The 23,844-nt window shown below is 43.6% G+C and overlaps 1 protein-coding gene across 1 annotated transcript in view; it reads left to right on the top strand.

Moving 5' to 3' along the window:
• CEP120 (centrosomal protein 120) overlaps positions 1 to 23,844 on the top strand; it is a 153,125-nt gene that overhangs the window by 83,509 nt on the left and 45,772 nt on the right. Inside the window, exons 12-15 of the mRNA XM_077291055.1 lie at positions 772 to 868; positions 4,624 to 4,764; positions 9,918 to 10,007; positions 19,383 to 19,475. Of these exons, the coding sequence (XP_077147170.1) occupies positions 772 to 868; positions 4,624 to 4,764; positions 9,918 to 10,007; positions 19,383 to 19,475 (421 nt within the window). The remainder of the gene's footprint in view (positions 1 to 771; positions 869 to 4,623; positions 4,765 to 9,917; positions 10,008 to 19,382; positions 19,476 to 23,844) is intronic.

Below are 23,844 nucleotides of genomic sequence, written 5' to 3'. Positions count from 1 at the left end.
GCTAATGGAAGCAGTAGTCCCATCAGCCAATACCAATGACTGGAGGTAAACTTTATACCTCCGATCACGGCTGCACGTTCACACTGTCTTGTGACATCGTGGGAACCACGTCTCTCTGACCTGTGGGGATTGCCGCTCTGTCATGTACCTGACGGCGCGACAAACACCCGATGTTTGGGGGGCCAAACCCGAATAGTAACCCGGATTTCCTGGTGAAGTCCGTGCCCCAACAGTAGGTGTTCGATGCAGATGCCGAACTTTACTGTTCGGGTTCGCCCATCTCTAATGACTGATTATGCAACTTTGACATAATGCACTTTTAATTAAGTAAAGCAATCTCTCGATATGCTATCTGCAGCATAATCCAAGTTTAATATTTTTGTCCTATGGGAATTTCTCTTCGAAATATAGGCTGTATATGAGCTGTCTGTGGATGACGGCGCTGTTATCTCCACAAGCTCATATATCAGCACAGCTTCTTTCCTGGACTAACCATATCTACCTTAGTGAATAAAACAATGTGTTTGAAAAAGGTGTATACAGTAATATTATCCTTTAAAAGAAAAATTTGTTTAAAACTGCACCCTTTGTTTTTTTTTTTAAATGTGTAATAGCTCTGCATACAGTAAGGTTGCTGCTTTTATTTGTTATAGTTGTTTTTTCTAGTACCCTCAGTAATTTTTTGTTCTCATGTACTATATTTTTATTTTTTTTTATTTTTCTTACATTGCTCTGAATATTATAATGAGTATTTGCAAATATTCTTTTCAGATCTGAAAACAAAGTGGCTGATCTCTCCTACTCTATCATATTGGAGGACTTTGGATTGGTGAAAGAGCGAGAAGTTGTTGTTTCCGAGTCCTTTCAGGTACTTTTTTTTTTTTTTTTCATTAATTTTATAATCATCTGATGACATTACATACGTAGGATGAAATAGGTATGGAACACATCACCAGTTTTCTAAGTACTGTATTTTCCGGCATATAAGACGACTTTTTAACCCCTGAAAATCGTCTCAAAAGTCGGGGGCTGTCTTAGGCCATGTGCACATGCTGCGGATTCCATTGCGGAATTTTCCGCAGCGGATTTGCTAAATCCGCAGTAAAAAACCGCTGCGGTTTTTACTGCGGATTTATCGCGATTTCTTTTGCGGTTTCCTCTGCGGGTTTTCACCTGCAGATTTCTATTGGAGCAAGTGTAAACCCGCAGCGGAATCCGCACAAAGAATTGACATGCTGCGGAAAATAAACCGCTGCGTTTCCGCGCGTTTTTTTCCGCAGCATGTGAACTGTGGATTTCGTTTCCCATAGGTTTACATTATACTGTAAACTCATGTGAAACCGCTGCGGACCCGCAGCTGCGGAAACGCTGCGGATCCGCAGCAAAATCCACAGCGTGTGCGCATACCCTTATACGCCGGGTACGGCGTGTGCAGGGTGCTGTCCTGGATGGTTCCCAGGGTCTGGAGGAGAGGAGACTCTCCTTCAGGCCCTGTGATCCATATTCATGTAAAAAAAATAAAATAAAATAAAAAATTTGAATATACTTACCCTCCGACTGCCCCCGGCTCTCAGCGGTGCAAGCGGCGGCCTCCATTCCCAAGGATGCATTGCGCAAAGGGCCCATATTTTTTCTTTTTCTTTTTTTTTTTTAAACATTTAATACATCTATTAAAATGACAAGACACAACATGAAAAAGCAAAACGTGTATTAACCAATAGTCAAATGGACCGATTGACGATTGGTTAATACACATGTTTTGCTTTTTCATGTTGTGTCTTGTCATTTTAATAGATTTATTAAATGTTATGTTTTAGGTTCCCTTTTTGCTATTTACTTAAACAAATTTTTTTTAGGTAACCCCCTTTTTCTTTAAAGGGAACCTGTCACCCCCCCCAGTCGTTTCAAACTAAAAGAGCCACCTTGTGCAGCAGTAATGCTGCATTCTGACAAGGTGGCTCTTTTAGTTCTGGGTGCTGTAACTAGAGAAATAATCCATTTTTTAATTTGTCAGAAATACCTGGTCTTCAGTCAAGGAGGCCGGCATTTCCCCCCTGCTTTAGACTCCACACAGCTTTCACTCACATCTTCTTGGCACCGGGCGCCGCCTCCTCCTCACCGCTGTTTTGAAAATAGCCGGCGCCTGCGCTCTTTTCCCCTGCCTGGTGCAGGCGCAGTGAGCGCTGGCCATCTTTCCTCATATGCAGTCCAGCTGACTGCGCCTGTGCGGCCGCCCTGCTTGTGATTCCCAGCCCCGCAATGTGAATAAATCAGAAGACACTGCGGGGCTGGGATTCACAGGCAGGGCGGCCTGAGTGAGTAACGAGTATATTCGCTCTTCACTAATTACCACCGGTCAGACAGCCGCGGTTCCCATGCTGTCAAATGACAGTGCAAGCCCGCAGCTGTGATCGGAGGTAAAAGGTTTACGTCCAGTCACCGGTGTCAGCTGATGGGACTACTGCTCCCATCAGCCTATGCCTGCAAGAGCAGCCAGAGGCTAATGGGAGTATTCATCAGCATGCACTCTACATAAATAAATTAAAAAAAATTTGGGTGGGGGCTGCAACTCTCAGCTGTCAGTATTGGCACGGCTGGTTATCAAGAATAAAGTTGCCCGCACTGCAATTTTTAAAATTATTTAAATAAGTATTTAATCGTGTTCTCATACACTTTATGCAGTTAATAGCCCTCTGTGTCTGTACTGCTACATACTTAGGCTGTTAACTGGTTCATGCAGCTTTACATGAACACCCGAGCCTTACACTATGGCTGGTCCAAATAACTAAAGCAATTGTTACCACCTCTCGTGTCTCCCCTTTTCCTCATAGTTTGTAAGCTTGCGAGCAGGGCCCTCATTCCTCCTGGTATCTATTTTGAACTGTGATTTCTGTTATGCTGTAATGTCTATTGTCTGTACAAGTCCCCTCTATAAGTTGTAAAGCGCTGCGGAATATGTTGGCGCTATATAAATAAAAATTATTATTATTATTATAAGTAATTTAAAAAAAAAAAAAACAGCGAGGACCCTAATTTTTTTTATTTATTTAGAGCGCAGGCACCAACTGATAAATTCTCCTATCGGCTGTTCCTGTTCTCGCTGTTATTAGTGGCAGCAGGCGTAGGCTGATGGGAGTAGTAGTCCCATCAGCCGATGCCAGTGACCGGAGGTAAACTTTTTACCTCTGATCACAGCTGCGGGCTCACGCTGTCATTTGACAGCGTGGGAACCGCAGCTGTCTGACCAGCGGTAATGATTTTACCGCCGATCAGCAGCAGCGTTTACCATACTGTTATGCACATGACAGTGCCGGAAACACCCGTTCCTGGTGTTCGGTATGGATACTGAACTTTACTGTTCGGCTTCGCTCATCTCTACTCGTGATGGGTAAAGCCAGTGAGAGATCTCAAGACCTTCACAAGCAACCTTTATTGTGGCAAAACAAACTGATGGCACACTGAACGTTCCAGTGAGCAGGTTCTGACTCCAACACACCCCTCATCAAATAACAAAAAAGTAAATCGCATATAAAATCATGACATGTAAAAGGGAATACAGACACAAAAAAACTGCAAACACACTCATGTATCAATGCACCATTAATGAAGTGGGTCTGTAGAACTAAAATTGAAATTAGTAAATATGGGTCATATACAAATGTGGATAATAAATTAGTAAATCACGGTTTAGATATATAATTCCAACAGGTTTCCAATAGTTTATAAATATATGTTTGCACCCATTAAACCTTTAGAAGACCCAAAGTTATGTGGAATAAGCCATCCTGTACAAAAATGTAATAACTAATAATATTAGTATAATAATAATATATAGTAAAAAAAATTTTGAACAACTGGTGAACTTATAATGAAAAGTACCTAATTAATTAGTCAAATAAACAGCTTGCCCCACTAAAGAGGAAAATGTTTCAGCAATGTGCATAAACATATATTAAAATAATCCAAAAGTTGATGTGTTCACGCTGTGCAACACATAATAGTTCTCATGTGATGGTACAATAGCAGTATAAATAAACTATAAGTCTCCAGCAAATAATGCAAGAAGTTCTAAGTTAAGGTTAATACCCAAGCCAGGGATTGAGTCAAAGTAGTAGAACACAAATACCAATGATGAGTGTTAAACATTCATTGTTATAAATGGCTAAAGTGCCAAGTGCTTAGTATGAGGACCAATAAGGGCAAGTAAAACTACACTGCAAGCATGAACAGATACTGGGAGTAAGGAATAAAAGGGCTAGAAAAATGCATCATACATAACCTGTGAATGCAGCACGGGCCTCGACGCGAGTTTCGTGACAGCTTCTTCTTGGGGGATTTTTCCCCTCATCAAGACCAGCATTGTTCCCACCAGTCTTGATGAATTGGGGCCTATGTTTTTTGTAGATTGGGAGTCAATAGACTATATGTCCCGCTGTATTCTTGTACAATGGCATAAGCTGGAGGTATATGTTGTGCAAGACTTTTATGTCTGACAGATGTGATGTCAATAAGGCCTAACATGTTCTAAATGTGCAGCTCTTGTCTTTTGTACTGAAGTTTCTTGTCCTGCCTATGATGTCATTCACAATTAAGAATAATTCTTTAATTATTGTAAATCTCCAGAATTCAGCACCTCCGAAACCTTCTCCCCAGCTGTCCCCTTCTCCAAAACATGCTTCTGAGCCACGTGAAACCCTTGAGTATAAAGCTGCCCTTGAGCTGGAAATGTGGAAGGAAATGCAGGAAGAAGCTTTTACAAGCCAGGTATGCATTGTCTAGGTCTCACTAGTGAATGGTTTTAAAAATAATGTTATGTGGTCTCTCATCCATATTTTTATTATTTATTTTTATTATTATAGCGCCATTTATTCCATGGCGCTTTACATGTGCCTGTCTTTCTATATATCATTTTTCAAAGCAAGTTAATTCAAATGATCAAGGCCTAAGCCAACGACACAGTTATTGCTTGAAGCAGAGTTGCCCAACCTAGCCTATTTAAAAGGGGTTCTCGGAGAATGTGATATAAATGGCCACCGTCACATATTTCAAGCTACAATTCCTCCTAGTCACATGTCAGGACAGATTGCCGCATGTAGAAACACTGATCGAGACGAGATACCTGATCTGCTGTCTCAGGCACGGAGCAGGGCTATGACTGGAGAGAATAAAAACTTCTGCTTTACTGACTGAGTACAATGGCCTTATTTTCTCCAGCTTCAGTCCTGCACTGTGCTCATTTGTAAATAGGTTCTGCATGGTCAGTCTGAGGTTTACTGCAGGGCACAGAAAGTAACTGAGCATGTAGGAAGACTGAAGCTGGAATAAGACCACCATGGATCCCTTTTTAAAGCCATGTAAGAAAACTAGTTACTATATGCGAAAATTAATTTTTCATTTTCCTGTAAGCATGACTTTGGAAGAGAAGCATGTAAGAGGCTGATTAGGGCAGCAGTTATATTGCTCTTGGACTAGACATGACCTCTCATGTTTTGTGTATAAATTATTTCCAGTCCTACCCTTTCAGTCATATATCCGGTGTTCTCATACAGCGACTGTACAATAATGATTATATGCCAACATACTTTTATCATGATTTCTAGCAATAATATATATATTGTTGGCAGGAATCTTGTACTGTTCATGAGATTCTTTATATCAATGTAAACTTGCATTTTATTAAATACTACTTAGAACATTCCTTTAATCTGGCATGGCTGAAGTTATTAAATATTTTTCCATGGCAGTTTAAACAGTATATTAGGTTGGTTATATTATGTTAAAGAAGAGAAAAATATATTTAAAGGAATCCTGTCATATCTCTTAATGCCGTTAAGCTGTAGTTTAATAGCGTTATGAAAGTGCCCAAACGCTGTACTGAAAGTGCGGCACCTGGGAGAAAATGAACTTTTTTTTCCCAAGGAGCCGCCGGCATTCAGTCATGCAAGTGTGCTGACGCGGCTTCAGTCATCACTTACTATTCTACACTCTACTATACTGAGAATGGCAGCTATTAGCAGCCCCGGCGCTTTCAGTGATAGCTGGCTCTCTACTGATGCACGGCTGAGTTGGCTGTTACTCAAAGTGCCAGGGCGTTCTTACAGTGAGCAATAACTGAAGCAACTCTGGCATGGCTGAAAGTCGGCAGCCCTTGGTATGTATAAAGTTCATTTTCTTGTGTCGGATTCAGCATTTTCGGCATAGCGGCAGGCCACCTTCATAACTATTATCCTACAGAATAACCCTACAGGTCAATAGCTTTGTCGTACATGACAGGATCCCCTTTGCCTTTTTTTTTTTTTTTTTATACTCTGTCTTAAATATATAGTTTCCAGCATTATGTAATTTTTATATAATCAATCAATCTGTTATAAAATAAAAGGGAGGATAACCAATTTGTAGGAGATGTTTATTTTTTTGAGTTTATAAGAACAATGTATGCACGTTCGGACCAGAATTTACCCCGAACTATGTGAGCTATCTCATTGCATGCAACAGGTTTTATATTCTCATTTTTCACACAGCCACTTGTGTGATCTGATGGACAGGTTTGGTCCCTACATCAGTCTCCTCCAAATGAAATTAATTGAGAGACTTGCTGGAAAGGGCCTCCATGGCTAGTCTCCTCTGTGTCTTCATTCCCGGCTGCTATAAAATTGTTGTTTTTTTTTTGAATAAAGCATAGATATTTCCAAATAGATTCATGCTTCTCATGGTTCTAGCTGCTGAACACAGCTGACCGGTTTCCTTCAGAGTATTTAGGTTCTCAGTAAGTACAAAAGAAAGACAAACTTTGGTGGCTGGCTCTGTACAATATATAGCAAGAGACTAAGATTAAACCTGGGCAGCATGCTGGCTCAGTGGTTAGCACTGCAGCCTTGCTGCGCTGGAGTCCTGGACAACATCCCACCAAGGACAACATCTGCAAGGAGTTTTGTATGTTCTCCCCTTGTTTGCGTGGGTTTCCTCCTACATTCCAAAGCCGAACCCGAACAGTAAAGTTCATGACAGCGCTGCAAACACCGCTTCTGATAATCTAAAATCATCCCCTCCGGTCAGAGCCACGGTTCCCACGCTGTCAGAAGACACCGGTCACTGGTATCAGCTGATGGGACAACTGCCCCATCATCCGACACCTGCTGCTGCTAATAACAGTGAGCGCTAGAGCGGCTGATTGGAGTATTCATTAGCCGCTAGTGCGCTGTAAATAAATCATTAAGACAAAAACCTGTCAAGGGTTCCCCTGTGTTTTTGTTAACCAGCCAGGCTGAGCTGCGGTAACCTCTGTGAAAAACTCTCACGGTTCTAACGGGGATGTCACCAAGGTCACGACAGTTCAGCTCGGCTGGAAACGGAGCGTCAGTGACCGTAGGTAACATCGATTACATCACCTCCAGTCACTGAGGCTGCGCTCGCAGAAGTTCATTCCCCACAGGTTCTCAACCTGGAGTGTCGCATCTAGACACCGTTTAGGTTGAAAACTGTTTTTCCCCCAGACATGGATTACAGCGTGGGACTGAACAGCCCCCATCACCCGACACCTGCTGTATGGTGTATTGTTGTTTTATTATTTTTGGTTTATTACAGGAGATCGAGGACTTCGGTGGAATTAGGCGAGGTCGTATTTATGGTTTAATTTAGATTATTAAAGGAGTCTGTGTAATTTTTTTCAATTAAAGGACTTTATTCTGGCTGTGTCTTTATTTATAATACCACTATAGGATTAGTAAAGGAGAGGTGTCTTACAGACACCTCTCCATTACTAAGCCGTGGGCTTGATGTCACCAGACAATACAAAGGTGACACCAACCCCAAAAATATGAACCCCACTTGTCACTACTACAGGGCATGTGGGAAGAGCTGGGCAAAGCGCCAGAATTGGCGCATCTAATAATATGCCTTTTCTTGGCAGCTGCGGGCTTCTGAATTTAGACTGGGGGGGGGGCACAAATATCCATGACCCCTTACAAGCCTGAGAATACCAGCCCCCAGCTGTCTGCTTCAGCAAGATTGATTGTCAAAAATGGGAGGGACCCCATGCCGTTTTTTTTAAATTATTTATTTAAATAATTTTAAAAAACGGCGTGGGGACCCCTCTATTCTTGATAACTAGCCTTGCTGAAGCTGACAGCCGAGGGTTGCAGCCCCCAGCTGTGAATTTTGCATGGATGGTTAACAAAAATAAAGGGAAACCCACGCCGAGTTTTTTTTTTATTATTATTTATTTATTTACAATGCAGGAGTGGCAGATGAATACTCCCATCTGCCGCTCCTGCTCTCACTGTTGTTTGCGACAGCAGGTGTCGGATCATGGGAGCAGTAGTCCCATCAGCTGACACCAGTGACGGGAGGTAAACTTTATACCTCTGATCACAGCTGAGCGCTTCCGCTGTCTTCTGACATCGTGGGAACCGCGGCTCTCTGACCGGCGAGGATGATTTCACCTCCTCAAACACTGGATGTTCGGGCCCCCCATTCATGTGAATGGGGTCCGGGTACTGTTCTAGTGTGCTTGCCTAAAGAAGAGATGGAAGCTGCAGGTATGAAGACACGAAAGCTTCTCATAATGCATGGAGGTCTCCACCCTACGTCTAACACCCAAAGATTGTATACCAACAGAAAGGAGGGTGGTCGAGGCTTGATAAGCATCCAAGCCACCATCACCGATGAAACAAGGAATATCCAGGAATACATCAGAAAAATGGCACCAAAAGATGAGATGCTGAGAGAAAGCCTAAGGCAGAAACAACAACAGATCTGGAAGGAAGAACAGGAACATGAAGCGTCATGGCAAGACAAGGATCAGGATTTTAGCTGTTTCATTTTTTTTTTCTGGGGTCTCCCACCTGGAATTATTGGGACTTAGCCCATATGCTGTGCAGATGTTCCTGTATACAATTCCCGCTACTTGGTTGTGGCGTTCGGTATACGTTGTTCCTCCTTGCATTTTGCATCCTGCCACTATGTGTTGGACTGTTTCTGAGGTTTCTTTGCATAGTCTGCACCTTGGGTCTTGTTTTGTGTGGTAGATTCCTGCTTCTATGGATCTGGTACTTAGTGCTTGCTCTTGTGCCGCTATGATTAGTGCCTCTGTGCTGTCTCGGAGTCCTGCTTTCTCCAGCCATTGGCAGGATTTCTCCATGTCAGCCACCTCCTTATTTGTCGATGGTACATCCCATGCAGCGGCTCGTCTTGCCATGGCGCTTCATGTTCCTGTTCTTCCTTCCAGATTTGTTGTTGTTGCTGCCTTATACTTTCTCTCAGCATCTCATCTTTTGATGCCATTTTTCTGATGTATTCCTGGATACTCCTTGTTTCTTCCGTGATGATGGCTTGGATGCTTACCAAGCTTTGACCAACATCCATTATAAGGTTTTTTTTTGTTTTGTTTTTTTTTTTGTGCCTAAAATATAAAGGACATGTTATCTTTAACTGTAAGCATTTTAGAGATCATTTCAACTTGCTCAACTATTCATAATAACAGTAAATTTGACCAGGGGTGCCCAAACTTTTACAAGCCACTGTAAGTGATGCTTGTTCCATACTGCTTCTGAACCTGACAATAGAAACATAGCTCGAGAAACGTTTCTTTAGGCTGGAATCCATGCTTTAAAATGGGTTGCTGCACGAAATAGGTGACAGTGGTCATTTTGGATTGCTTCTTCGAGAATCTCTTTAAGTTTGAACCACTAAGCATTTTCACTATACTTGACACACTTGAGATATGTTACTAGAGCACAATTAATCCTTCAGTGGTAAAACAGGATGACATTATTACAGAGACCTAATGTAACTTTGTATGTTTGACATTTGTTGCGATTTTGCATTTTTCATTATTGTATTCCTTGGTATTACGTTTTTCTATTTGATTCATTCAAAAAATATTCAAAACCATATTTTTTCATATTTGTCATGGACAGTTGAAAAAGAAAGAATTGGCTCACTTACAAGTCCTTGTAGAGGAATGGAAAAAGAGAGAGCAAGAAAGGGAAGCATTGGTCAAGAAAAAGGTAAGCCATGTTGACAAACTTTTATATTTAATATTTAGGCTTCATTGTCTTATATCAAAAGGTAACCTCTTTTTAAATGGCGTGTGTTAAACGGTTGGCCTCGGCTTATAAAAGCATTGTTCAGAGCTTACTAGCACTTGGTACCACATGGACAGCATCCGTTTGGAGCCTAGAAGGTGCGCCGTCCCGGTCCAGTGCTACAATTTTCTCTCCAACTCTTAGTAGTTGTGTATTGTATCTCTCTTTGCAGTATTGCTGAGCACCACTAAAGATTATTGGGAATTTGCCGTGCCTGTACTACCTTTTTGGATCTGCAACTTCTTTTTTGTTGATCAGCAACATATGTTTTTTCTGTAGCTCTGATGGTAACTTAACCAATAAGCTCATGAGCATGTGTCACTTTGAGCTCCAGGTCATCGTGCTGGTCGCACAGTACATACTCTGGACTGGTGCAGTCCGCTGTAGACGCCTGACATATACAGCCGGCTCCTGCTGATTGGTGTTTTCACAGATCCTAGCAGGTTACACCTGCTGCTAAATGGGATCTGTCAGCAGGTTTGTGCAATGGAACCTGAGAGCAGCATTTTATAGGGCAAGAAAGCCCGTTTCCAGTGATTTTATAGAAAGCTTGAATTCATGCTTTAAACCTGTGTGTGCGTAAAAAAGCGCGATCGGATGCTGGTCTCTTAAAACCCTGTTCAAAAGGAGGAGTCCCCAAATAGTTCCCTGTCCCTCCCAAACCAGAAGGCCACAGCGAGGATCAAAGGCAAATAGAGTCCTCTAGCCGAAGCCAATGGAGACCCAATATTACGCTATGTTCACGTGCAGTATTTGGTCAGTATTTTACATCAGTATTTGTAAGCCTAAACCAGGAGAGGGTGATAAATGCAGGAGTGCTGACGTGTTTCTATTATACTTTTCCTCTGATTGTTCCACTTCTTTTTTTCACTTACAAATACTGTTGTAAAATACTGACCCAATACTGAACTTGTGAAGGTGGTCTTACTCCCAGCATCTGCCTGAGTTCCCACCCAAGTGAGCACTGGGAGCATTCAACTGTCTGCTTCCCTCCCTAGGGGAGAGCCAGGGTCAGCGGGGATGACCTGATGACCTCACACTTTCCCCCTAGACCTGCCAAGAGAGGGTTTAGTAAGGGAATCGCAAAATCCTAGTGGCAAATGGACACCCGTGCAAAGGGTGACTCACCGTGAAAACAAATATAAAAATAAATTGTGAAAGTTTTGCAGTGTAATACTGAGCGGACCTTCGACCTAGAATGTAAAAATTATCCTTCCTAAGGCCAGAAGGCCCAGAAAAGGGTGTGTTCGTGAAGAACGAAATAGTCGAAGTGCTAGTATAAAGTACCAGAATTAATGTGGGTTTCCCAAACACAATGTATTAAAGGGAACCTGTCACCACGTTTTTGGAAGATGGGATAAAAATAGCGTTAAATAGGGGCAGAGGTGGGCGTTACATTAGTGTGTTTGTTATGCGTTTATTACCCACCTAAGTTGCCGAAATACCTTTGCAAAGTCTCCGTTTTCGCCTGTCAATCAGGCTGGTCTGGTCAAAAGGGCGTGTTGTCTTCCCCCAGATTTTGCGTAGTTTTCCGTTGGTGGCGTAGTGGTGTGCGCATGCCCAAGGTCCCGAATCCTCTGCCAGGGGATTTAAAAGAGCGCGCTGTTCGTTATTTCATTGGTGATCGGTGGGCGCGGCCATCTTCCTTTGGCCGTGCGTGCGCAGAAGCGGCGCTCTGCTTGCCGCGGCGCTCTGCTGGCCGCGGCTTCAGGAAAATGGCCGCCGCGATATCCATCTGCGCACGCGCGGCATCCCGCGGCCATTTTCCTGAAGCCGCGGCCAGCAGAGCGCCGCGGCCAGCAGAGCGCCGCTTCTGCGCACGCGCGGCCAAAGGAAGATGGCCGCGCCCACCGATCACCAATGAAATAACGAACAGCGCGCTCTTTTAAATCCCCTGGCAGAGGATTCGGGACCTTGGGCATGCGCACACCACTACGCCACCAACGGAAAACTACGCAAAATCTGGGGGAAGACAACACGCCCTTTTGACCAGACCAGCCTGATTGACAGGCGAAAACGGAGACTTTGCAAAGGTATTTCGGCAACTTAGGTGGGTAATCAACGCATAACAAGCACACTAATGTAACGCCCACCTCTGCCCCTATTTAACGCTATTTTTATCCCATCTTCCAAAAACGTGGTGACAGGTTCCCTTTAAGGCAAGGCAACCCAGGGTTGCCACTACTGGGAGACTTCAGGCTTTGCATCTTCATCGACCTAATGGTGTCGATCCTGGGGGCCATGCTTTCCAACAGATTACTATATAAGCCACCCGGCATACTAGCAGGCGCACCAAACCCAGTGTGCATGGTATCAATCTACTAGGGCTACCTGCTCTCTTAGCTTTCTCTTCAAAATGTACTACACTTAGTATTAACCGAATGGCCGAGAAGCGATGATTCCAATGATGGATAACTATTTGGACTACTTGGGGTATTTTAGATAGGCTCCCTGTTCTCCCTGCTGCAGATGTGTCCGTGGTCAGGATGCTGAGCTGTCTATTACCCTGCCAACCCCTCTCAGCTTACTGTGTGCACTGTATATCATCAGCAAGATGCTAATCAGTGGTGGGGTCGGAGTTCTACAGATTAGCTTGTCTGGCATTTCAGACCTAGTCAGGCAGAGGTAATCTCCTGCTGATAAAACTGATTGTATTGAAACTACTACACACAGCCTGGGTGTTACCATTCCTCATGTCAGAGAGGCGTGTTCTTACACAGCACTGATTGGATGATGTAAGCGTGACAAGAGACACACCCCCATGTGCTAACCATGTATTCATAGGGCGCTCAGAGAAGAGGCTTCATCAGCAGCGTTACTATTAGTTACTAAGACGGATGCGTCAAAAGAGGTGATTGATCCTCTTTAAATTTTAAGTTTATCAGATGCCAGAGCAACAAATAACTGATCATGCAGACTTAGACCAGATTTTATATTACAAGAAAATTGATTTCTGAAGTGAGAAATAAAATTTCTGTCTGTCTCTATATCGTCTTTGTATAGAGATAGATTTATATGTACCCTACCGTTCAAAATTTTGGGGTCACCCAGACAATTTTGTGTTTTCCATGAAAACTCACTTTTATTAATCAAATGAGTTGCCAAATGAATTGAAAAACTAGTCCAGACATTGACAAGGTTCGAAAAAAAGATTTTTATTTGAAATAGTAATTTTCTCCTTCAAGCTTTGCTTTCGTCAAACAATGCTCCCTTTGCAGCAATTCCAGCATTGCAGACCTTTGACATTCTACCAGTTAATTTGCTGAGGTAATCTGGAGAAATTTCACCCCATGCTTCCAGAAGCCCCTCCCACAAGATGGCTTGGCTTGATGGGCACTTTTTGCGCACCATACGGTCAAGCTGCTCCCACAACAGCTCAATGGGGTTGAGTGTCAGGACTCTGAACATTTTTTATTACCTTTTTGTGCATTACTGCCCTTTTCCAAGATGGCGTCTTTGGTCTCATGTGCACTGTGTCTTCCTGCTATAAAACTCCACCCCAGCCTTCAGTCTGTGCTAGAGTATTCTGCCTTGCATCCAGCTCCTGACCTCTGGTGACTCCCTGGCTATACACCTGCTCCTGTGAACCTGTGGGGTTATCCTGCTACTCTGCTCTGAGTTCCTGCTGCATACACCAGTTCCAGTAATCCTCCTTCATCTGCTGCTCGTGTTTGCTTCCATCTGCATTTGCTGGACATGTAAGCTGTTTCTGCTCTGCAAGAACCTGACACTATTACCCAGACGTCCCTGGTTGAGCTAAGATATTATTTTGAACTGCCTTATAAGCTTATCTATCTGTGTTTTGGACTAAGCAAGTACTTATTCGTGTCAAGTATCCTCAAGAATAATTGCGCTTCCTAGACTTTCTGCATGATTGCATTTTCCTCTGAAGTTTCCTATAGACTGCTGAGCTGCATTTGATATTTGCACCAAGTGTTGTGGACTTGAGTTTCTCTCTGCACCTGTTTGAATCACCGTGTGATAATATAGACTTTACCACTTATAAAACAGTGTCCTGTAGTTGTCTTGTTCCACGCAAAGAGTCTCCTGAGTTATCCCCTATAATTATTACAGGATTTATGCATCTGTTAATAAATCCTGCTCTTGTTTTGAAGTTTGAAGGCTCTAACTTATTTGCATCTTATTAAACCTGCTAAATCATCTTCCAACAAGACAACGACCCAAAGCACACAGCCAAGAAAACCAAGGCCTGTTTCAAGAGGCAAAAAATCAAGGTGTTGCAGTGGCCTAGTCAGTCTCCTGACCTTAACCCAATTAAAAACTTGTGGAAGGAGCTCAAGATTAAAGTCCACATGAGACACCCAAAGAACCTAGATAACTTGGAGAAGATCTGCATGGAGGAGTGGGCCAAGATAACTCCAGAGACCTGTGCCGGCCTGATCAGGTCTTATAAAAGACGATTATTAGCTGTAATTGCAAACAAAGGTTATTCCACAAAATATTAAACCTAGGGGTTGAATAATTATTGACCCACACTTTTATGTTTAAAATTTATAAAAATTTAACTGAGCAACAAACCATTTGGTTTGTAAGATTTATGCATCTGTTAATAAATCCTGCTCTTGTTTGAAGTTTGAAGGCTCTAACTTATTTGCATCTTATTAAACCTGCTAAATCTGCAGGGGGTTGAATACTACTTGTAGGCATTGTATAGCCAGGGAGTCACCAGAGGTCAGGAGCTGGAGGCAAGGCAGAATACTCTAGCACAGACTGAAGGCTGGGGTAGAGTTTTATAGCAGGAAGACACAGTGCACATGAGACCAAAGACACCATCTTGGAAAAGGGCAGTAATGCACAAAAAGGTAATAAAAAATGTTCAGAGTCCTGACATTGAGATCTGGTGACTGAGCTGGCCACTCCATTACAGATAGAATACCAGCTGCCTGCTTCTTCCCTAAATAGTTCTCGCATCATTTGGAGGTGTGCTTTGGGTCTTTGTCCTGTTGTAGGATGAAATTGGCTCCAATCAAGTGCTGTCCACAGGGTATGGCATGGCGTTGCAAAATGGAGTGATAGCCTTCCTTATTCAAAATCCCTTTTACCTTGTACAAATCTCCCACTTTACCAGCACCAAAGCAACCCCAGATCATCACATTACCTCCACCATGCTTGACAGATGGCGTCAGGCACTCTTCCAGCATCTTTTCAGTTGTTATGCATCTCATAAATGTTCTTCTGTGTGATCCAAACACCTCAAACTTCGATTCATCTGTCCATAACACTTTTTTCCATTCTTCCTCTGCCCAATGTCTGTGTTCTTTTGCCCATAGTAATCTTTTCCTTTTATTAGCCAATCTCCGATAAGGCTTTTTCTTTGCCACTCTGCCCTGATGGCCAGCGTCCCGGAGTTGCCTCTTCACTGTAGACGTTGACACTGGCATTTTGCATGTACTATTTAATGAAGCTGCCAGTTGAGGACCTGTGAGGCGTCGATTTCTCAAACTACAGACTCTAATGTACTTGTCTTGTTGCTCAGTTGTCCAGCGGGGCCTCCCACTTCTCTTTCTACTCTGGTTAGAGCCTGTTTGTGCTCTCCTCTTAAGGGAGTAGTACACACCGTTGTAGGAAATCATCTTCAGTTTCTTGGCAATTTCTCCCATGGAATAGCCTTCATTTCAAAGAACAAGAATAGACTGTTAAGTTTCACATGAAAGTTCTTTTTTCTGGCCATTGTGAGAGTTTAATGAAACCAACAAATGTAATGCTCCAGATTCTCAACTAGCTCAAAGGAAGGTCAGATCTATAGGTTCTCTAATCAGCCAAACTGTTTTCAGCTGTGCTAACTTACTTGTACAAGGGTATTCTACTAACCATCCATTAGCCTTCTAACACAGTTAGCAAACACAAAGTACCATAAGAACACTGGAGTGATGGTTGTTGGAAATGGGCCTCTATACACCTATGAAGATATTGCATTACAAACCAGATGTTTGCAGCTAGAATAGTCATTTACCACATTAACAATGTATATACACTGTGTTCCAAATTATTATGCAAATAATATTTCCTCATATTTTCTCTAAATTTCCTATCTGAATTGCAGTCATTGCTATTTTTCAGTCATCTACTATTCTAGTATAATTGCAATGTTTTGGAACAAACTGCCTATGAAAACAGTATCTTTTTAAAAAAAATAAACACTCAAAATGCATGTTCCAAATTATTATGCACAGCAGAGTTTTCAACCTTTTTTTTTTTTATTTTGAACAAAAAAATGGTCAATTGTGAAGTTATAAGCATTATCCGCTTATTACAAAATGAAATCAAACAGTTTTCAAGTGAAAACTTTATTTTAGGTGATGTTACATTTGCACATAGGACCCCTTGTTCGAAAGAAGCTTCTGAACTCTCTCGTCCATTGAATTTGTCAGTTTTTGGATGGTTTCTGCTTCAATTGTTTTGCATGTGGACAGAATACCCTCCCAGAGCTGTTGCTTAGATGTGAACTGCCTCACGCCATCATAGACACTCCTTTTGATGATGCTCCAGAGGTTGTCAATGGGGTTGAGGTCAGGGGAAGATGGAGGCCACACCATAAGTGTGTTTTTTGCAGCATGAGACGGTGCATTATCATGCATGAAAATGATCTTGCTGCGGAAAGCACGGTTCTTCCTCTTGAACCATGGCAGGAAGTGTTGTTTTAGAAACTCCACATAGATTATGGAGTTCCTCTTTACCCCTTCAGGGATCATAAAGGGGCCGACAATCTCTCTGCCCATGATTTCAGCCCAAAATATTACTCCACCTCCTCCTTGTTGGCGCCTTAGCCGTGTTTTCATGGGGTGTCCATCAACCAGCCATCTTCCACTCCATCCATCTGGACCATCGAGCGTTGCACGGCACTCATCGGTGAACAAAACAGTTTGGAAGTCAGTCTTCATGTATCGTTTGGCCCACTGGAGCCGTTTCTGCTTGTGTGCAGTGGATAGAGGTGGTCGACAGGATGGCTTACGCACCTCTGAAGGACCCTGCATCTTGTTGTTCTGGGGACTTTGGAGGCACCAGCAGCTTCAAAAACTTGTCTGCTGCTATGACAAGGCATTTTTGCAGCTGCTCTTTTAACCTTACGCAATTGCCTGTTGGAAAGAGTCCTCAATTTTTCCTTATCAGCACGCACACGTGTGTGCTGGGAATCAGCTACATACTTCTTGATTGTGCGATGATCACGATGAAGTGTCTTGGCAATGTTGATTGTAGTCATGCCTTGACCTAAATACTCCACAATTTGTTGCTTCACAGCAGCTGACACATCCTTTTTCTTTCCCATTTTGGCAAAAAATGTAGGCTGCTTAATAATGTGGAACAGCCTTCTTAAGTAGTCTTGCCTTTATTTGGACACACCTGCCAAACTAATTTGCACAGGTATCTGCAATTGCTTTCAGTGCTATAAAGAGCCCTGACACACATCGCCATCAATGAGTTTAAATGACAAACAAAAAAATTCTAACCTTATCACTCATAAACTCTATGTGCATAATAATTTGCAACACAGTGTAGTGTATTTCTGAATCATTTAATGTTAGCTTCATTAGAAAAAACTGTGCTTTTCTTTCAAAAATAAGGAACTTTCTAAGTGACCCTAAACTTTTCCACGGTAGTGTATACATACTCACTCACTCTTTCCTGAACACTGAAATTCCATCACCAAGAAGGAAAAGTAATGGGTTTATTAAAATTACAGGCTAGACACACACATTAATGATATGCAAATGATGGAAGCTAAATTGTTATAATTAGTGTTTGTTACTCGAGTTTGCCTAGGGTTCACGGGTATGCACGAAGTATCTCGGGGTGCTCGAGTCACATGTTTGAGTCCCCGCGGCCGCATGTATTGCCGCTGACAGATACAAAACATGTTTGGATTGTCTGACATAGGGACAGGCAATCCCCACGTGTTTTGTGGCTTGCGTTATCCAACAAAGTGGACTGATTGCCGTATGTGGAGTCTAGTAGGAATTTTTCACCCCAACATGGAGAAACTGGTATGGGTTATGGCAGGAATGGGGAACCTCATGCCCACAGGCTGTTTACTTCCCTTGATTACCTTTAATCCAGCCCCCAGGCAGATTCCCTCGGACCGCAGTGCTTTGTCCAGCAGCTAGATTTTGATGGCCGGCGGCACAATAATTTCTTCTTGCTCTTCAAGCATTCGCACCCAGCGTTCACTACAGAACGCAGAGGTACATGCAATGAAACATGTGCTGACACCAGTGCAATCGTCAGGACGTGCTTTGACGGCGCTGTTAGCGTGTAATTTGTACTGCCCCCGAAGGATGGTATAAATATCCAAATGGCCCTTAGTAGAAATTCCCCACCCCTGGGGGGGTTAGGATGTAGGCTGAACTTGATGGACTTCTGTTTTCAACCATAAAAAATATTAAAGGGAATCTGTCACCACATTTGAACTATCTAAACTATAAATATGGGCATACAGGGTATAGACTGCTGAGAAAAATCCTATCTGTATCTCTCCTATCAGCTGCGTTGTTTCTGAGAAATCATTTTTTATCATTTAATTTAAACGACCTCTTCCAGGTTATGGGGACAACCCTGCGTGGAAGATAACTCTGCCTCCAGAGCTTGTTATAAATAGAAGTGGGAGTTACCAGTGAGAGAGGCTCTTTGCTCTCCTGAGCTCACTGCAGAGTTGTGTGTGATTTATACCTGTCACATCTGTAGGTTCCTCTCCACTTTAGCTTCCATCTCACAGGCAGACAGGATTGCAGTATAAGCAGATCTGAGACAGAAGCAAAAAATGTGTTTGCAAGAAGACAAATTTAATTTCTTCTGTTCTGTGTTAGTTACTTGTCTCACACTGGTAACTCCCCCTTCATGTAAAATAACCTGTGGAGGCAGCGTTATCATCCAGGCAGCTCTCTTCCCAGGGCTTGGAATAGGTAATTTATAAATGTGATAAGAGATGATTTCTCAGCAATAAGACGTCTTATATGAGGCATACAGGTAGGACTTTTCTCAGTAGTTTATACCTTGTATGCCCCATATTTAATAGTTTAGGTAGGTCAACTGTGGTGACAGATTCCCTTTAAACTATGTATGAAACTCACTTGGAAGAACTTCTAACATGAAATCTGCTTTAGAGGAATTTCTTCTGGTCATGTTATTTCTTTCTTTTTTTCATTTTGTTTTGGAATGATTGTAATATTCATTACTGTGGAGTAGATAAGTATAGTTTTTACACATTTTTTGTAATTTAATTTAGAAATTAGAATTACTGTTTGTTTATTTTTTTTTTAAATTTATTTATAACTTTTTCAGGTTGCTGACTACATGGCCCAGGAAGAACAACTGCAGAAGGCCTTGGCGGATTTAAAAAAGAGAGAACTTGCAATTTCAAGTGACGAACTCGAGGTTTGATCATCTCTTTCTATACTTTCAGTAAAAGGATAAATAAATGTTAACTATGAGAAAACAGTTTGGCTGTTTAAATAGGAGTGTCTATGTTTATTAACTTGTCATAAAAGAGGATGTCCACTGCTTTATTATTGATGACCTGTCCTTAGGGTAGAGGTGGAGGTTCTGGGTGTAGAACCCTGACCGATAAAGTAGCAGACCACCTCTGAGGGGAATACCGAAATCGCACAATATTTAGAATAAAACTAGAAAACAAGTCCTTTTGGATATTGTAGTAAAGACGTATTCTACAGATATTGTAGTAAAGACGTATTATTCACTTCAGTTGCAAATACAGGAAAATAGACCTGTAAATTGTGTCTTGATGTTGACAATGATAAGTTGTTCGTGTTCTTTCTCCATTCTCATATATTGTAAAATATGGCCATGCTTCCATAACTTCACCTATGTAATGTAAGTCTTTCCGCCTTGCAAGGATTGAGTAGAGAAGTCGTAAATCTTCAGGGTCATGGAGAATATCCTGCTTTTTGTTCTTGGCACAATCCTATTGGTAAAATACGACATTTGCTATGATACAGACATAAAGCAGAAAGTAATTCTGGTGCCTTAAACATTTCCTTATCTAAGACACATTAATTTATTCTAGACATGTTGACATACTGAATCTTTACAAGAAAAGTTTTATTAAGATTGCTTTCTGTTACAGTGTAAGCTTGTACATACATGATAATTCGCTTTGTAGTAACAGGATCCTAGCCTGTTAATAGCCTGTTACCATTGGATTTGTGTTCATTTTTGTTGTTGTTGATTTTTTTTATCTTGTTTTAGGCAAGTCACTTCTTTCTCATTGATTAACCAATATTTTGGTTATATTTTTTTTCTTTAGTGTATTCGTTATTTTAATTTTTATTAAATTACCGTATATACTCGAGTATAAGCCGAGATTTTCAGCCCAAATTTTTGGGCTGAAAGTGCCCCCTCGGCTTATACTCGAGTCATGATCGGTGGTGGGGTCGGCGGGTGAGCACTGTCATATACTCACCTGCTTCCGGGGCTCCTGTCGCCCCCCCTGCACGTCCCACTGTCTCCGGGTGCCGCAGCCTCTTCCCCTGAGCGGTCACGTGGGACCGCTCATTAGAGAAATGAATAGGCTGCCCCACCTCCCATAGGGGCGGAGCCGCCTATTCATTTCTCTAATGAAGCGGTGCCGGTGACCGCTGATAGAGAAAGAGGCTGCGGCACCGAAGACCAGCTGTCCGGGGGAAGGAGCGGGACGCCGGGAGCAGGTAAGTATGTCATATTCACCTGTCCTCGTTCCACACGCCGGGCGTCGCGCCATCTTCCCGGCGTCTCTCTGCACTGACTGTTCAGGCAGAGGGCGCGATGACGCATATAGTGTGCGCGCCGCCCTATGCCTGATCAGTCAGTGCAGAGAGACGCCGGGAAGATGGCGCCGAGGAGCTGCAAGCAAGAGAGGTGAGTATGTGTTTTGTTTTTTTTTTTTATTGCAGCAGCAGCAGCACAGATTTATGTGGAGCATCTATGGGGCAACGGTGCAGAGCACTATATGGCAGAGCTATGGGGCAACGGTGCAGAGCACTATATGGCACAGCTATGGGGCAACGGTGCAGAGCACTATATGGTACAGCTATGGGGCAACGGTGCAGAGCACTATATGGCACAGCTATGGGGCAACGGTGCAGAGCACTATATGGCACAGCTATGGGGCAACGGTGCAGAGCACTATATGGCACAGCTATGGGGCAACGGTGCAGAGCACTATATGGCACAGCTATGGGGCAACGGTGCAGAGCACTATATGGCACAGCTATGGGGCAACGGTGCAGAGCACTATATGGCACAGCTATGGGGCAACGGTGCAGAGCACTATATGGCACAGCTATGAGGCAACTGTGCAGAGCACTATATGGCAGAGCTATGGGGCAACGGTGCAGAGCATTATATATATGGCACAGCTATCTATGGGGCAACGGTGCAGAGCATTGTATATATGGCACAGCTTTATGTGGAGCATCTATGGGGCCATAATGAACGGTGCAGAGCATTATATATGGCACAGCTTTATGTGGAGCATCTATGGGGCCATAATGAATGGTATGGAGTATCTATTTCTAATTTTGAAATTCACCGGTAGCTGCTGCATTTTCCACCCTAGGCTTATACTCGAGTCAATAAGTTTTCCCAGTTTTTTGTGGCAAAATTAGGGGGGTCGGCTTATACTCGGGTCGGCTTATACTCGAGTATATACGGTAATCGTACACTTGCAAATAACGGGCGACGGTTCCTTCCTCCATAGCAGGCGACTACATGGAGTAGCCATTCATCTACCTCTCCTGGAGCCAGGTGCATAGCCGGACATGATGTTTATGGCGTCCGTGCAGCCCCCCACTGCATCACCACTGTTATAGCGGATGATGGTAGGCGGCAGAAGCTCTCCACCCCCTCCCTGACTGTGGCGACAGTGAATTGAGCACCGGCCCACCGCATCTACCGTGAGTACACCTGCGGAGCCAAGGAGCTGGATGGTCCTGGTCCCTGGGATAAGGGAGGTCCGCATATATCTTAAAGCCCGGGTGCGTGGGGCAAAAAATAGCGGCCGCGGCGCGCCAGGCAGCAACCGCAAGCTTAAAATTTTAGCCCCCGGCTTTTCTCTCGTCCAGGCCGGAACGTTGGCTCCGCCCACCGGCGGTTACCGCCGCCAACTCTCTCTGGTGCTTCTCATTCTGCGAGAAGCGCCTTCTCTTCCTGATCTCGGCGGCCATCTTTGGACACCCACAGGGCTGATGCTGCAGCGCTGCTCCAGCGTTCTGAATCACAGCTTCAGGGATTAGTGATTTCGTTGAACACATTGCGGACCTCCCCCGGGGACTCAAGACACAGGACCTGGGTAAGCTGCAGAAACATAGCTTAACCCTTCCCCTGCTAGTAAGCGCTCTCCTCAAGGCTACACTATGTCTCCATCAAAGCCTAACAAAAGGTCTGGGAAAACCCACACTGTGTTTTCTGCTGCTTGTACCTCTTGTAAGGTATCTCTACCCCAGGGTCACAATACTGCGTTATGCTCAGCTTGTGAATCGGTGACTGCTCAGGGACCACCCATTACTGATACCGAACCCAGTGAGCCTAGTCCCCCTGAGTGGGCTACCTCCCTTACTCGGTCTATGGCATCCCTGGTTACCCCTTGTACACTAGGGGTCGTACCTTACCAAGGAGCTCTCGCTCTTCCAGGAAAAGGACTCATGCCTTGTCCCCAGACCGTCACCGGGAATCGGGTTCTGAGAGTTCTTTTTCTCGCTCCCCCTCCCTTGAGGCTTGTAGAGAACCTGGCTCAGAGGACGATTCTGACACGTCCCTAGATCAGGAGTTTCAACACAATCAGGAGACCCGACTCTCATTAAGTCAGTAAACAAGACCCTGAAGCTAGATGAGGAAACTTTATCTAAAACGGATCATGCTGTGTCCTTTAAGAGGACCACGCGGGCTCACAGAGTGTTCGCCAATCATCCCGAATTTAAGGAAATCGTTGAATCTCATAGGATCCGTCCAGATAAACGCTTCACAGGGCAAAAGCCCATGGAGTCAAAATATCCCTTTGCTCCTGATCGAAGAAAAGATTTGTCACAGTCTGTTCCGGTAGATCCTCCGGTATCGCGCCTAGCTACTAAATCTATTTTATCCTCTTCAGAGGGCGCCTCGATTAAAAACCACACTGATCGTCAGATCGACAATATGGCTCGTTCAGCTTTTGAAGCCTCAGCAGCTGCACTCTTTCCATCTTTTGCCGCTACGTGGGTGGCTAAGGCTATGACCCATTGGGCTGAGGTCTTGTCTTTAGCTGTTCTGGATACCAATCTTCCCGCCGAGGTAGCAGACCTCGCTACTCAGCCAGATCTGGGGATTTTCTAGTGACCGCGTCTCTGGATGCCGCTTACTGTGCTTCTCAAGCAGCTGCAATTCGGAGGTCCTTATGGCTCAGGGACTGGCGTGTGGATTCTGCTTCCAAAAAGTCATTGACTTCTTTACCATATCAGAGCGGTCGACTTTTCTCCTTCGCCACATTGGGGGACACAGGACCATGGGTGTTATGCTGCTGTCACTAGGAGGCTGACACTAAGTTGAGACAAAAAGAGTTAGCTCCTCCCCTGCAGTATACACCCTCATGCTGGCTTCCAGAGACCCAGTTCAAGCTTAGTGTCCGTAGGAGGCACACTGGATTTAAACCTTCTTTTCTGGACGAAGGGGCGACGGAACCTTTCAAGGTTCCGATTTCCCCGAAACAACAACAGGCGAGCACGGAAGTTTTACCTCTCCATATCCTCTCCTGCGATGTGGGATGCCACTGCCT

The sequence above is a fragment of the Ranitomeya variabilis genome, chromosome 1 (assembly GCF_051348905.1).
Source record: "Ranitomeya variabilis isolate aRanVar5 chromosome 1, aRanVar5.hap1, whole genome shotgun sequence".
In the NCBI taxonomy this organism is placed as follows: domain Eukaryota; kingdom Metazoa; phylum Chordata; class Amphibia; order Anura; family Dendrobatidae; genus Ranitomeya; species Ranitomeya variabilis.
Note: the sequence above shows the minus strand (reverse complement) of the source record. Positions and strands in the feature narration are given on the sequence as shown.